This window comes from Phalacrocorax carbo, chromosome 4 (genome assembly GCF_963921805.1).
Source record: "Phalacrocorax carbo chromosome 4, bPhaCar2.1, whole genome shotgun sequence".
In the NCBI taxonomy this organism is placed as follows: domain Eukaryota; kingdom Metazoa; phylum Chordata; class Aves; order Suliformes; family Phalacrocoracidae; genus Phalacrocorax; species Phalacrocorax carbo.
Window position 1 is genome coordinate 40,836,814 of NC_087516.1, and position 15,265 is coordinate 40,852,078.

Here is a 15,265-nt window from a genome sequence, read left to right on the forward strand (position 1 = left end):
CTCAGAAACTTTCCAAGGGAGAAATCAGATTTCGTTTGGTATTTTACAAGCTACTGAAGACAGTACTTTGGAAAGTTTCTGTTAAAACATTTAATCAATAATATTCTTCTGATATTAATCAGAACACTTTTAAAAGAATGTTACTTAAGACAAAACTTGCCATGAGTAAACAAAAAAGCTTTTTATGGGAATTTTTTGTTTAAGAAAAGTTTAAGATTAATTTGGAACTATTAATATTTTGTTATATTGTTTACATTATTCCACAAAATTAATATACTGAAAATATATAGATATTGAAAAAAAATCACATTAAAGACTGCAACTGTAGAAAATGAAGAATGCTGATTCTTTATCGAAATTCCAAAGCAAGCTTGGTAATGAGCTCTCAAGTGTTTTTATCTCTGTCAATGGGCAGCTTAACTTCATGTTACTTGGGCAACCAACAAGCAATATTAATAAAGCAGGATATGCAGTCTTCCAAATCTGATACCTGCTAAAACCTGTAAGTGCAAAGGACAACTGAACTTGAATTAGGGCTTTTACTTTATGTTTTATAACACGTACGTCTAAAACTATCAGCTAATAAAAATGAAAAGTAGTATATGCCTTTAAATTATTCCAGTTTTGGTTTGGGAATTTAGACAATGGTAAAAAATACTTAATGTTCTGATTTTAAATGTTTTTACTTTCCAGTACACTTAACCACTATCCATTAGGTTTTAGTCATATACATGGTTTTTTTTTTTACTACTTTTTTTTTTTTTTTTATTACTTTGGGTGATTCCTTCTCCATGATTCACAAATCTGTAGTCATTCCCTGGTCAAAACTCTCACTGAAATAATTGTGCACAGATGTAAACATATCCATAGGGCCACTTCATTTTTTAATATCTTAATCCACTTGGGTCAAATAAACAGCACCAAACAGTAATAAAATATAAATGGAGTTCTCATTTAAAAACTCAAACAATATTTCCAGAAAAAGAAATGTAAGTCAATACATTTGTACATTTTAAGTAGAAATTGTAAAGCAAATGTGAACTGATTATGGAGAGATCCAGCAAAATCAGTAAATAATTATGAAACTCATCACTAATGCAGTATAATTGCAACATCTCACTAAAGTTAGTATCTTCCTCTAGCAGCACTGTCTGCTGCCTTTCTATTATCACCTGTTCAAGTCTCTGGTAAAGTGACTTACTCCCTGGGAAAGACTCAACCACTTGATTCATTTGGGAGGCTGATAACCCCAGGCTGGGCATATCTTTAGGCATCTCAGTTTAATTGTCTGAAGTTTGATGAGTTGAATCCCAGCAGAAGTTCTAACTGCAGTAGATTGCAAAACCAGATCTTAACCAATCAAGATTATACAGGTGTCAGTAACATTTTCTTTCTCAAAGATCTTTCTTTAAAAAAAAATAATTTAAAATCACATGCTTCAGCTAATATTATGCTAACACCATGTTTCACAACTCTTCAAATGCTTTTTTACCTTATCTGTATTTGTTTGAGTTAACCTTCTTTTGAAAGGAATGGTAGAACTCTGTAATTTCAGTCAGAAAAGAATACAGATTTTTAATATCCTGGGACCAGAAATACAACATTTAACTTTATCCTAAAAAGGCATCTCATGCCTTCAACCAAATGGAGTTATAAGTATTAGTGTTATCTTCATATTCAGCCTGTACATTTTTTTATAATGTAGAGCAGTTCCTTTCAATAAAAATGATGGGAATTAGATCAATTCATCCACCGCTTATATCCTCAGAAAAAGTGTGTGTTTCATCTATAAATTATCTACTTGTTATGTATTTCATTTTCTTTACAGCATTTATTTCATGCTGTAACATTTTAGTTTGATTACTGATATCTTAATAAAAAAATAATTAAGCTGCTATTATTTCTATGCATTGCAGTTGTGCTTCTGAAGTTACGGAGTTGCATTACTGTGGAATGTCATCTGTGTTTCTAATCTTCTAAGTATAAATAAGATCACTGGTAAAGCAATGCAGGTTCTAGGCACCATGATTAAATCAAGATGCAGTTTTTAGGAGCACAAAAGTAACATCTTTTGAATATAATTATCCCTTTCCCCCTATATCAGACATCTGTGATTAGAGGAACCTACCTTGGCCTAGAATACATGAGAAAAGGCAATGGAGGCGACGGAGGAGTAATCATTAATATCTCATCTTTGGCAGGTAAGAATATTTTCTGTATAAACACTTTTTACTCACTGGTTTATTTCTAAAATAAATTAATTATACTGATCAGTCACACTTTTTCTTCTTTCTAGTGGCTCTTCCCGTTTATTCCCATTTTGACCTGGTTTTCTTCATAGCAACAAAATTAATATCAAAGGACCACAAATTTAATTTGCTTTTTTAAACTCAGTTCAATGAAAAATTCAGTAGTTTCCCTATCAGTCTCATACTTAATAATCTTCAGCGTGATGTAAATAGTTTTTTTCACATTTCACTACTGCCACACATTGAGCAAAACCTAACTAGCCTCAATTCATTATGCTCATTCAAAACTGTTCAATAACACTGCTACATTAAAAGATTATGTACACCAGACTGCGTGTAAGAAACAAAGTCTAATGTATAGACCTAATTAGAATTCAGGGTTTCTTATAATCTTATTATTTTTATATTGTAAAGTATATATCAGGCATCAAATACGGAAAATCAGATAATCTTTTCTCCCAGAGAGCAAGGAAGCAGTAGCAGGTCCTCCATGCAACTCCATAGGAGCACAGCTGTAGTAATATTTAAGATTAGACTGTATCTACTTTATTAATGATGATTGACACACACCAATTCTGTCCATGCTCCAGGTCCTCTCAGATGTGATATACCTCTGCTTGGGAAACCATAAAATTAACACTCATATTTCATTGAGCTTAAGCTAGCACATTCTTTGCTCACTACTTATCTATGCTATGACTGTATTTCAATTTAGTAGCATAAAAATAGAATTATATGGCTCCTAAGACAGTCAGGGTTATTGCTGCTCAGTTTTGAGGCAGAATCCTTCTCCCTTTCCTTTAGGTACACATGTTGCAGTGCCTGGACCCATAGCAAAAAAGCCCAACTGAAGGGAAAACAGTAAATAGAAAATTATGCCCCCTGACACCTTCCTCAGAAAATTTGTGGGGAAATACTTACATCCTCTCTTGTTTGTTTGAAGAGTTCATTCTCTCTTTCTACTGTCATGCTGTCTGGGAAAATACATATGCTGGCCTATGCTTGGATTGCCAGTGCTTTCTTTGGTGTCCATGCAGAATACCAAAGATAGATAGTCTTTTTATTCTAGGGTATTCCTATGTGTTTTAACAACAAAAAGCCAGTAAGACAGCAGTGGCCGTAGTTCCTAGGTATGAATGGGCATTAGTGCCCGGTAGGTGTGAATATTCTGAGTACTATTAAATTCTCCTGTAAACCTTGGCTTTTGTGATAAGAAGTCCAGTTCACCCTATTGACATAATGCATGGGCATCTTGGGGATCTGACTTAATACACACACATGCCTCATATGAGTGAGGGGTCTTTTAGTAAGTCTCCATGTACCTTTAAGTCAGCAGTTGCAATACTGCCTAACACATTGCCTACTGATGCCAGTAAGTTTATCTCCATTGGCTCAAATGGACATTGTATTGGGTCCAAATTAACCCAAAGCAAACTGCTATTGCAGTACAAAAGTTCATCAATGCAAGTAAAAGATTAAACATTTTCACAGAAGTGCGGATGCCCATGCAGTGCTTAAGAAAGAGCAGAGGTACCAAGTAGTTTGATTCTGTTTCTAACTAGTCTCAAATGAACACAAAATTATTTTGACTTTAAGACCTAACAGCTTGGCTTTTCTCCGCTTGGTAAGAGCTTATAAGTGCCATTTTAATTCTTTGATTAAAATCTGCAATTATTTCCTTACTTCAACATTAACATTGTGCCATAATGATTGTGGGAACCTGTCAAAAACAAAATGTTCTTTGTTTTCTTTGCTTTTACGTAGCACGTATTTATCAGTTTCCAAGGTCATAAGGAAAAACACTTTAGAAAGGCTGACATACACTATTTTTTATTGTTTATTTATTTACCACTATTTGTGCTATGTGACTCCAGTTTTGCTTTCCAGTCTGAAGGTCTAAGTCCTGCAGTTTATTCCCTATATGAAAGGCAAATTGCCATTGGCTTGTTTAACATTCTCTTCTAGTGTTTTCTTTTCTCAGAGCTAGCTTCTGTTGATCATTAAACTTCTGAGTGGTTTTGATCCCCCTGTCCCAGTTCTTTACAAGATTTTATCAGATACGCTCTGCAGACAGCAAATATCCTTGTGTCTTGCTGACCAGCAAGAAGAGTTACATTTAGTGCTTACGCAACATTCAATAATATTTGCTCCATCCACTAATTAGTTTCCAGTTCTTCACCATGGGAATTTTGCCAATGATTTGAACAAGGGACAGAATCAAGCCTTACTGTTTTATATTTCCAAACACCCACGGAACTACTTAAATGCTTCCTATGAAGTGGAGGCTTAAAGTGTTCATACAGCTGGATGACAGCCAGAGTGTCCACCCTTTCTTTCCAGTATTGAATCTTCCTTTCTTTAGTGTCTCCACAAGACAGGACTAAATATGAAAGGGAGAGAAATATGTAAGGACTTGCAGCAAGCACCCAATCCTAACCCACTGCATCTCAAAGCTAAAAACTTTCTTAATTTTATGGGATGTTTGCATCCATATCTGGAGGAAGTGATGCTGCTAAACAACTGAAATAATGGGAAATGTGTTTTACTGCCAGCTTGCCCCATAAAAGATAATGCCAATGGCTGCAGGTTTTTGCACTGTAATAAACTTCATTTCAAATGTAAACAGTAAAATGTTCTAAAATTTCCTCTGTTGGAAGCTACGTACATTATTTTTAGTTTTGTTTAACAGAATAGTTACAAGCAACAGAAAAAGCATACAAAACTAAATTTAACTCCTGAGATTATTTACATAAGTAAATTTAGCATTGTCTGTTTTGGTGGCTGGTACCTATATACTTGTATTAAGGGGGAAAAGGAATTCTTGTGTGTATGCACTTTTGTTTTGATAACCTTCATACTTTCAGGAAGGTATTCTGTAAAACTGAATTTGTATCTGTCTGGATCCTAGCAGATTAAAAAAAAAAATCGAAGTACTCATAGAGAGCTTAAAAACTAGTAAAACATCTAGCATCAGATCCCACTAGTTTTTTATGAGACATTATTCAATGTGTAGTGATCTGGATACCTTGTTGTTGTAAAACCACCATATCGGTGGTTTAATTACACTCAACTTCAAGCACTCAGGCTCCACAAGCAGCCAGTTTGTCCTCCTCCTATAGAAAGCTTCAGCCAAAAGAAATACTTAAAGTACCCCTCACAGCAGTCATCTTTAGGTCCTGATCCTATGTCTATGACAAGAACAAAGCTAAGCATATGCTTAACATCATCAAGTAAAGGCAAGACTTTATCACGGTCTTACAGTGGCGTAAAGGTGTCAATGGCTGTACAACTGGGACCTGCAGTTCAGCATCATGAAAGAGGTTCCGTTTCCTCCCCTTTGTAAAAAAAAAGAAGATGCTGAGCAGAATCCACAGGAATAAGGTTAGAAAATTTAGAAACTATTTCCTTAAGACTTCAGTTCAGTGTTTAAAATTTTCCTAGAAATGACACAGCTTAGAATTTTTGCTCGGATTTCTGTCTCTCCTTTGTTTTGACACAGATCACTGATGTAATGAATCTGATCTTGTACCCCCTCCCTATTCTTAAGAATGAGAGAATCAATTCTCTCATCACTGTGTAGGACCACCATGCCCCTAGCTCATTTCTCTAGTTACACACCCGCTTCTTCAAAAGAGGCTTTGGCCTTCAAAGAACATTGTAAGCATATTCCATACTATTTATCCAGACTTTTGCCTAAGGGCAACAAAGGAGATTTCTGTAATGTGGTTTGGAAAGACGTCTAATTTAAATAAATATGGCTAAATCTTATTATGTTATTTATTTGTAAGTATTCTATGTGTTGTGATAGGCTTTGATAAATATATTTTATAAAACAAGCCTAATACAGAAAGGAAAACAAATTACTTTGGCAATATTTCCCAAAATATGGAGATGCACACTTTTGGTTTGCTTTTAAATACGTTCCATTGGTTTGCCAAAACTTACCTTTCAGCATTTTCACATATCTTTTTCACAAACAATGAAAATTTAGAGTTTTAGGATGCCACACAATACTGTGATTACCACAGTACTGAGAGAAAATTAAAATATTTGATGGCATATTTAAATGTTTTAATAGTGAATATATTTGTCTAAAGTATAACTGACAATAAAGTTTAATCACTGCATAATCATAGTGTAGAAGTGCAGCTTTCTGATGAGCCCAAAGCCTCCATGAGATCGACAGCCATGTTAGAAAACAGACTTTAGTTCTTGTATTCTCTGTGCCACACTCATCCAAACATAAAGTACGCTACTCCAAGAATTAATGAATCTAGAAGATACTATCAAACAGAAATTACATTTGTCTCAAGCTGCCTAACAGTGCACCCATGGACAAAATATGGGGTGGAAAGATCATCTAAAGGCTAATAAGTCATATTCAAAGAAAGAGACTTGTTCAAATCTCTGAGGGCAACATGTGTTCATTGGGAAAGCATACCTGGGGAAAAATGCTTAATTCTGTATTCGTCAAAGCTCTTCAGTGGACTGAAAGGAAATACTGGATTCAACAAAGCTTACTGATACAATTCAAGCTTATTGATACAATCCTCTCCCTCCAATACTAATTTCTTAGAATGTGGATATTGAAGCTATTGACCATGACAAATAAGCAGTTGTAGTGCGAAGCCTGACACCATGTCTCAAATGGTAGAGCAGTCTTGACTCTAACAACAAGGGGCCTAGAGTATAACCAAGGGCAAGAGCTGTCTCTGACAGCCTCCCAGCAACAAAAACGGGAACAGGAAAACCAAAAAAAGAGCACAGTTAACACTGGCGCACAGGCTTACCGCTGGTCTCTTGGTTTTGGTAAACCAAAGGGCACCTGCAGTCGTCATTAAATCATTTGCAATTCACCAACTAGTTCTCAATGAAGATCTTTTGAGGGGAAAAAGAAGTTCCCTATCTACTTTCATGTAACAATTCAGGGACACAGCAACACCCAGAGAGAGGAAAATGTGGGCATAGTTGCCTCCCCTTGCTAAGAGAGATTGAAAACCACATGTAACACTTTCCAGGAGTACACTGCCCCATCATCATCCATTTCAAGACCCTCCCTTCCTTCCACTTTTGTGCATAATGTTCTCCAGTCTGTTTCGCTGCTATTCCACTTTGCATAAAATAATTAAATATTCATGGGAGAAGCAAATAGAATCTAGATTTTCTAACAAATGGATGCCTTAACTAGTATGATATGAAGTCATCTTTGCTCAGTGGTGGAATAAATAGTCAGGCAGAGCAGGATCAATGTCACATAATGGTTCATCCCAAAACATTTGCTAGCAGAGTCCCTAGGACACACAGCTAACAGACAGAGGTTCAGCGCTCCCCGGGGCAGGGGAGAGGCTCAGAGCTGGAACTCCCACACTGTGGGACTGAGTACCAAACTGAGGAACAAAAGTGAGACAGGACTGTCATTGTTTTGTGTGAGGGATGCTAGGATTAGTCTTCATTGTTACTGCTTTGGCTGAAAGTGAGTCAACTGATTTCTTCTTGGTTCTCCATTTCAGCAAAGGTAATAATTTCAGTTAGAAAAGAACTGGTTTTAATGTTTTGATTCAAAAAAGAGTAATTTGTTCCTCCCTTCCTGCCTAGTTATTCCTGATGTCTTTTGACATTTAAGTAAGTCTTTGAACCTTATTCCACTTCATTATTGTGAGCTGTGCCCTTCCTTTGTTTATTTCTCAACTTTGTTTCTCTTCCCTCTCAAGTAAGTAATTTATCTTACTACATTTGGAAAAAAATAAAATAAATAATTCCTCCTCTGTGATTCTCAGCAGATTTTGTCTTTTGTGTGTCTGTGAGCTGCAGCCTCACTGGGATTTGTTTTTTTCTTTAAAACATGTAAAACTACTCAGGAGTTTAAAAAAAAATCACAGAATCACAGAATGGCAGGGGTTGGAAGGGACCTCTGGAGATCATCTCATCCAACCCCACTGCTTGAGCAGGCACACCTAGAGCAGGGGGCACAGGAACGCATCCAGGTGGGTTTTGAATGTCTCCAGGGAAGGAGACTCCACAGCCTCCCTGGGCAGCCTGTGCCACTGCTCGGTCACCCTCACAGGAAAGAAGGTTTTCCTCATGTTGAGGTAGAACTTCCTGTGTTCCAACTTGTGCCCATTGCCCCTTGTCCTGTCATCACGCACTATTGAAAAGAGCCTAGTCCCGTTGTCCTGACACCCTCCCTTTAGATATTTATAGGTATTTATGAAATCCCCCCTCAGTCTTCTCTTCTCCAGGCTGAACAAACCCAAGTCTTTCAGCCTTTCCTCATAATATTTCTAATGTTCTAATATTCCAGTGTTTCCAATTATTTGTAGAATTGTGATGATCATCAAAAGTCACCAGACAGAGGACTATTACATTAAAAAATATATTATATATACATATATGTATATTATATACAAAAATATTATTATACAATAGGAATATATGAGGTCTGCATTGCAACCACAACCCAGAGGAGACAGCGCACAAACCATTTTTCATGAAGCAAGTTCTCAATCAGAAGCATTACACATTAATCCAAGCTAAGCAGATAAATACAAGTTTAAGAGAAAAACCACCCAGTAGGTTAAGTTCTCAATTTCCCACCACCGAACCATGCTAATAACAGTGTTGCTTTCTCTGGATCACCAATGTAGCATTTAAACCAGGCTAAAACCTTGAAGCTATCAGAGTTGTAATTAGAGCTTTGTGCCATCTTAGAAAGCTTTTTTTTTCAGACAAAATGGATTCAAGAGCAAAGACCCCATGCAAGTCTCTAGCACACATAATTTTCCTGGCAAATCCATACTTAAAGCTGGATAGTGTATTCTTCATCTCCACTGAGTAAAGTCACACCCTTTTTTTATTATATCACTTAAAGATATGAAATATGAAGAATGGAAAAACATATCTGAGATATTAATTGGGATGACTTCCCTTAGCGTCAGATATGAACACATTAAAATCAGTATCCAGTTTTACAATAACACATTCAGGAACAGAGAAGTAATTTAACCTCCAACTTTAGGACAGGCTGTGGTTTGCTACTCAAAAGACCTCAGCTTTCAGGTGGAACTACAGCATCCATGTGGTCCAGATCATCTGTCGTTGTATAGTGGAAATTGTTGGCATAATGGGCATAAATGTATGTACACTCATGGACTGTCATCTCTTCTTGACCAGCTTTTTGCCATCAAACTCGGTCTTACTAGAATTAAGTTCTTGATTTTCCTACAAAGCCTCTCTCCTCTCTTCTTCTTCTCCTACTATCAGTAATGATTTTATGCTCTCCCACTCCCACCATAGAGGTTCACAATGTTAGCAGTCATTTTTCCTTTTGCTTCTCCTTTCCCTTACAGAGGATAGCAATTATATTACCCAGGATTGTCACTTTTTTCCTGTTCCCTTCTGAAAATTTTTATCCTGGCTTTTTCGTTCCAGAACAGGGCCCACTGTAGGAGGTATCACACCGTGAAATCCTTTTCAGACAATCTAATTCAATCTAGAAAATCATTCAAGAAGCTTTTCTATCCACATGTCTGCTTTCTTTTCTTTCTGCTCACTGTCCGAGGTCTTCGTCTTATCATTCCATTCACAGTGTTTACTCACTTATCTTTATACTCTCTCTGCACTGAGGTCCTGCATTCACTTCTTGGTGCTTTTTTCACTTACTTATTGCAAAATGGCTTCCCTATTTCATTTAAATGTCTTCAAAAAAACCCCAAACCTACCACCTATTAAATATTACCAGAGTAGTATTGTAAGTAAGATAATTTTTACAATGCCTTAGATGGTGCATCAAGTCTGAGCTACTTTGTTTATAGTTGCTCCTTTGAGCAAAAACCACTATGCAAAAGAGTATGTATATGTTATAGTACTGACCACATTGTCAAATAAATAAACAGTAACAATATTGCACAAGCAGATGCTTTGGCTGACTCTGCTTCAGTCAGCTGTGCAAGACACTCATCTCTTGCATGAGGGCTAGAGCAAAAGTTTTATCTGAGGTTGAGTTTTGTCAATATCCCACAGAAGCAAGATAAGCAAGGGTTTGAAGCCAGACTTCATATTTATGTACAAAGATAATATTAAAGCAGTTACAGTAGTCAAAATGCATTTTGCTATTTCCCTTACCTTTTCCCACACTTTCTCCCTGAAATAATATTTTAAATGTTTGCAGGTGTCCAGTTTACATATCAGTAGCTAGGGTGTCAGCAACCCAAGTTTATCTAAAATATTTTACATACTTTATATACTTCAAATACTTCACAGAAGTCAGCTCAAAAATCTCATCCTTGAGTGTTTTCTTCCAGATCATGACCTCCATTTTAAGTCTTACTTCATAGATACAACTTTTCCTCTTAAAAGTCATACTTTTCCTTTTGCCTCCTCATGTTTTTATCCATCTCATATATTTTCCAGGTCTACCTCAGATTACAAAATATAATTTTCAAATTTTTACTAAGCCATTTTGTTGCATCTCTAAATCCGTTACGTATTTTTTACATTATAGACCTATATGTGTGTTTAAGGTAATCATAAATAGGTGTACCCAACATCTTTATTCAGCTACCTTTTTATTTTAAAGGACTCATGCCTGCTGCATTCCAACCTGTGTACTGTGCTACAAAGCATGGTGTAATTGGATTCACACGGTCAATAGCAGTAAGTATGTGTTTTTGAAAACAGTATCAGCAGCTCCTTGGGAACATGTTAAGTTTCTCGAGTTCCCTCTCTATTGTCACAGAGCTGGAACTAATTTTCTTAAAGAAAATGAAGTGTGTGAAGCAGCGGAGGTTCCCTCCTTTCACAAAGGGAATCCAAAGATGGAATAAGTAAGGCATGTGTGTGTTTATGACTGATTTGAGGTTTTGGGAGCATGGAAGAAAGATGTTGCAAAGTAATTTAAGGACAGTGGGAGGAGCCCAAAAGTCAAATTCGTATCCAAGCTTTAAAAATATTTTTCATAACTCCATCCCAGTCATTTAACATTTTGATTTCCTTATCTGTAAGTCAGGTTGAATAATTTTTTAAATGATAAATAGGCACTAAAGTGTACAAAAAGTGACCTGAACACAAAAATGTTCAACATTATTTATTCTTAACAACTTTTAATACACTGAAAATGCAAAACAACACATTCGGGATGTTAGATGTTATATGTCCATATAGTAAGTCTTAGCCTCTGACTACAAAACTTACTGCTTGTTCAGTATAACTAGAAAAATAAAATAACTTGGTGGGAGCAAATATGGTTACACTAAGCTTAAAGTTAGTCTACTCAGATAAGATTTCTAATCTAATTTCCAGAATTAAGTACCTGAAAATATCATTTGGATAGTTTATCTGTATTTTACTCCCCTGCTCCTAACTCACATAACTTCTTTTTTAGATTAACCTAAACAGACTAGTATGGATAAGTGTTGTGTATAACATATTAGCCACAGGATGAACCTGACACCTGGTTTTCCATTTTTGTTTTCTCATGTAATATAAACATCACCATCTAAGTTCAAAAATAAAGGGTCTGCTAGAAAATTAGAGGAAATGCTGTCTCTATGGAACATGAGAATGCCAAGGAGAAAAAGAATAATAAACATAGAAAATCACTTTATTTACCAGAAAAGGCAGTACAGCCTAATATTGGGCAGGCATGATACAAAACATCTAGGACTTCAGTTTCTCCTCTTCTCCGGACCAAAAGGGCAGGCTATCCTATCATGAAAATGACATGTGATTTACATAATAGATACATATCGGAAAGGATTCCTGTTAAATGTTAAAATAATTAGAACTAGCATTGAATGATTATTGTTATTCTTGGATATATCGTGTATAGTTCATAAGTTCTGTGCCGTCACTAAGAAAGTTCATCCAGCATTCAGCATATGTCTGGATGCTGATCAGAGTTCTTTGCTACACACATGCATTGATAGCACCACAAATGAAGGGTCTTACCATTCCCAGAACAATTTGTGCTTCTTGCTTTCATTAAGTTCCTGAATTGCATCCTGAAAAAAACTCCTGCTTCTTTCCTGGAGTTCACAGGCACTTTCCTGTGGAGATGTTCAGTGATAGATTAGTCCATTGGCAGGGACAACACAGCAGCTGGAAAGGTTTAGCATTACAGTTCTAGGGGCAGAGACCAAAACCTCTTTCTGTTGATGTGAGGGTAAATACAATCTTAGAGGTAAATCTTGATTTAATTTCAGAGACTCTTTTCTTAATAAGATTGGAAGCATACATTTGGGAGATTTTACTTGGTTTTGATTATTGGAGTTATATCGTCACCTCAGAATACTGTTAATGACATGCCAAGAGCACAAAACTCAAAAATATTAGAAAAAAATGAGCTACATGGACAGAAGAGTGTTGATTTCTTGTAGAATCGTTCTCCCAGCAAAACAAGAGGGTTTTTTCTAGTAACCTAGTACAATTACTAGAGAAAATGTGCTTCAAACTTGTTGAAACAAAAAAAAAAATCAGTAGTAACAAAATTTGCATACTAGGCAAGGCTGAGAAGTACTTAGTGGTAAATCTCATTCTTTGAAGACTTACTTACACAATACTGTTTTAAGATATTGATAATGAATGCCTAACTTTTTCTCTTTTCTAGTTAGCTGCTAATATGGAAAACTACGGTGTGAGACTCAACACAATTTGTCCAGGATTTGTCAACACACCAATTCTTCAGTCAATAGATAAAGAAGAGAATATGGGACAATATTATTCATATAAAGATGAGATCAAAAATATGATGCAGTTCTACGGCGTGATGGAGTAAGTCAAGTCAGATACAGTGGGTTTTTGCCCTTTGTTAATGGAGAACAAGGACACACAATAGCACTTCCAGCAAAATTAAACTAAAAGGAAAGTGCTGCCTCAGATAAAAGTCTATGAAATGTGTTATCCTATATACAAGGAACAAATGGCAGTTATCTAAGGCTATTTTAAGAGTATCACCTACATAGCGATATTTCCTTTTATGTATTCCTATTTCCCAGCAAAGGACAAATCAAATTTCCAAGTTAGAGATGGTGTGTTAGTTTTTATTAGCCTTCGGTGTTCTTCCATAAATGTGTTTAATCAAACTTGTTGTGAGATACAAGGTATATAATTTGTATTGAATTTCCACAAATTTTGCAAGTGAACCAAGACAGAAGTCAGACCGAGAACTGACACAGCTGGTCTAAGTTGATAAGAACACAGTAGCGACAGTGGTGGCTCAGACCAAAGAGTTACCTGGCCCATTGTTTGGCCAACAAAGGCCAAAAGCAGACAGCTAGGAAAGAGCGTGAGAACAAGAGAAGCATAAAGTGATTCGTGTTTACCACTTCCTCAGCCTCTAACTATTAGCTGCTCAGACAGTTCTGCACAAAGGAAATTGTATGACCGTATTGTTTTGCCCACACTTTTTCATGTGTGAAATATATTGCACCTACTGACCACAGCAAACTGCATTTGACAAAATTCTCCTTACACTAATTTGTATGTCAGTCCTGCTACATAAACAGGAGAAACCAACAGCAAAAAGCTGCAGAGGATGGTGTAAGGATTATTTCTGTCCATTGCCCTGACAGAGAAAACTCTGATAGGAAGCCCAGTGGCAGCTGGATGTCCACAGGGATTTAGCAGTAACTAGAGCAAACAAATGATGATTTGTAAAGTTGCCGTTTTACATTGTATGTCCTGACTGAGGAGACTGAATTTCTCTCCTGAAACACTCATACCACCTCTGCTTTTCTTGAAAATAAATTTGTTCAAATACCAGACTGTTTAATTTTCAGGTTATATAGATTTACATTGAATTTCCTTACTTCTCCTTTTCACATGCTCTGTTACACCATGATTCTGAAATAAGAACGTCTTTTTTTTCAGCCCATCAATAATTGCTGAAGGACTGATAACAATAATTGAAGATGATACTCTAAATGGAGAAGTTATGAAGATTACAGCATCCCAAGGGATTCATTTTCAACAATACAACCAAACACCTTTTACATCAAAGACATAAATAATTGTTTTATGTTAATTATTTTTGGCTTTTCTTAAATATAACAAATTCTGAAGAGTAATTTTTGGGAAAAAAGGTTTGTGTTCCATCTAGAGCAATGACAGTGTTCAAAACTTCACGTCCTAATAACAAAGAGATGGACAAGAAAATCTGGTGTGGGAAGATGTTACCATCCTCTTTTGATTCTATAAGCACTAATAATAGTATTTATTCAGTAGAATAAGCAGAGTGCTCTGAAGATTTTTTTATTATGTAGTAATAGGGGCCAGTTTTTTCCTTCTGGTATTTCTGATCTACGTACTCCAAGCATATTTTGGTGGACCTGACTTACTTCATATAATTCTTTTCACTGTAAAAGCGTCTATTTGTTTACATCTTGAATTCTTCAGACCAGGAATTCAGTTCAGGAATCCAGAACACAAGTATACCTATAAGGAGTTAAGAATTTACTTTTTCTTGGAAAATGTAATGTAGAACAAGAGGTAAAATTCTCTTTCCTCATTTATATATGCAACTGAATACGTTGCATATCACCCAAGAAAGTACAGGGTTTTTATCTTCTTGGATTTTAGCTATTTATAAAATAGGTCAGAATTATTTTTGTTTTCTTTTATAGATCTATGTATGTATGAATTTTCTCTTTCTGTATATACAAGGACAAATACTTTGGCATTGATTGAAATGTCTACTTTCTCATTAAATCTCGTTTTCTATATGTTTAAATCTAATATCTTGCCTTCATTGATTAAAACATCAGTTAAAACCTGAATAATCTGGGGGTTTTGTGTTTTATACATGCCATTTTGGTATCATGATGCATATTCTTAGACAGAGCATGTCATATAGCGGCAATGAGAATAAAATATGAGCTTCCTACCTCCTGAGCACCACTGGGCCTTCTGATTCCAGGTCAATCCCCAGCTACATTTATGAAACAAACCTTGGTACTCCATGAGTTACATGCCTGACAAAAATAAATTTTTACGTGGTAATTTATTTAGGTTCATAGCATAAG

General features: G+C 35.9%; 1 protein-coding gene across 2 annotated transcripts in view; it reads left to right on the forward strand.

The window, feature by feature from the left end:
• Positions 1 to 14,978, forward strand: part of HPGD (15-hydroxyprostaglandin dehydrogenase) — a 26,366-nt gene extending 11,388 nt beyond the window's left edge. Inside the window, exons 4-7 of one of the 2 annotated variants that reach the window (XM_064449688.1) lie at positions 2,105 to 2,201; positions 10,825 to 10,901; positions 12,853 to 13,016; positions 14,115 to 14,978. In XM_064449688.1, the coding sequence (XP_064305758.1) occupies positions 2,105 to 2,201; positions 10,825 to 10,901; positions 12,853 to 13,016; positions 14,115 to 14,250 (474 nt within the window). In that variant the 3' untranslated portion in view covers positions 14,251 to 14,978. Of the gene's footprint in view, positions 1 to 2,104; positions 2,202 to 10,824; positions 10,902 to 12,852; positions 13,017 to 14,114 lie in introns of those variants that run through there. The other variant, XM_064449689.1, reaches the window with a different exon arrangement.
• The last annotated feature ends 287 nt before the right edge of the window (positions 14,979 to 15,265 follow it).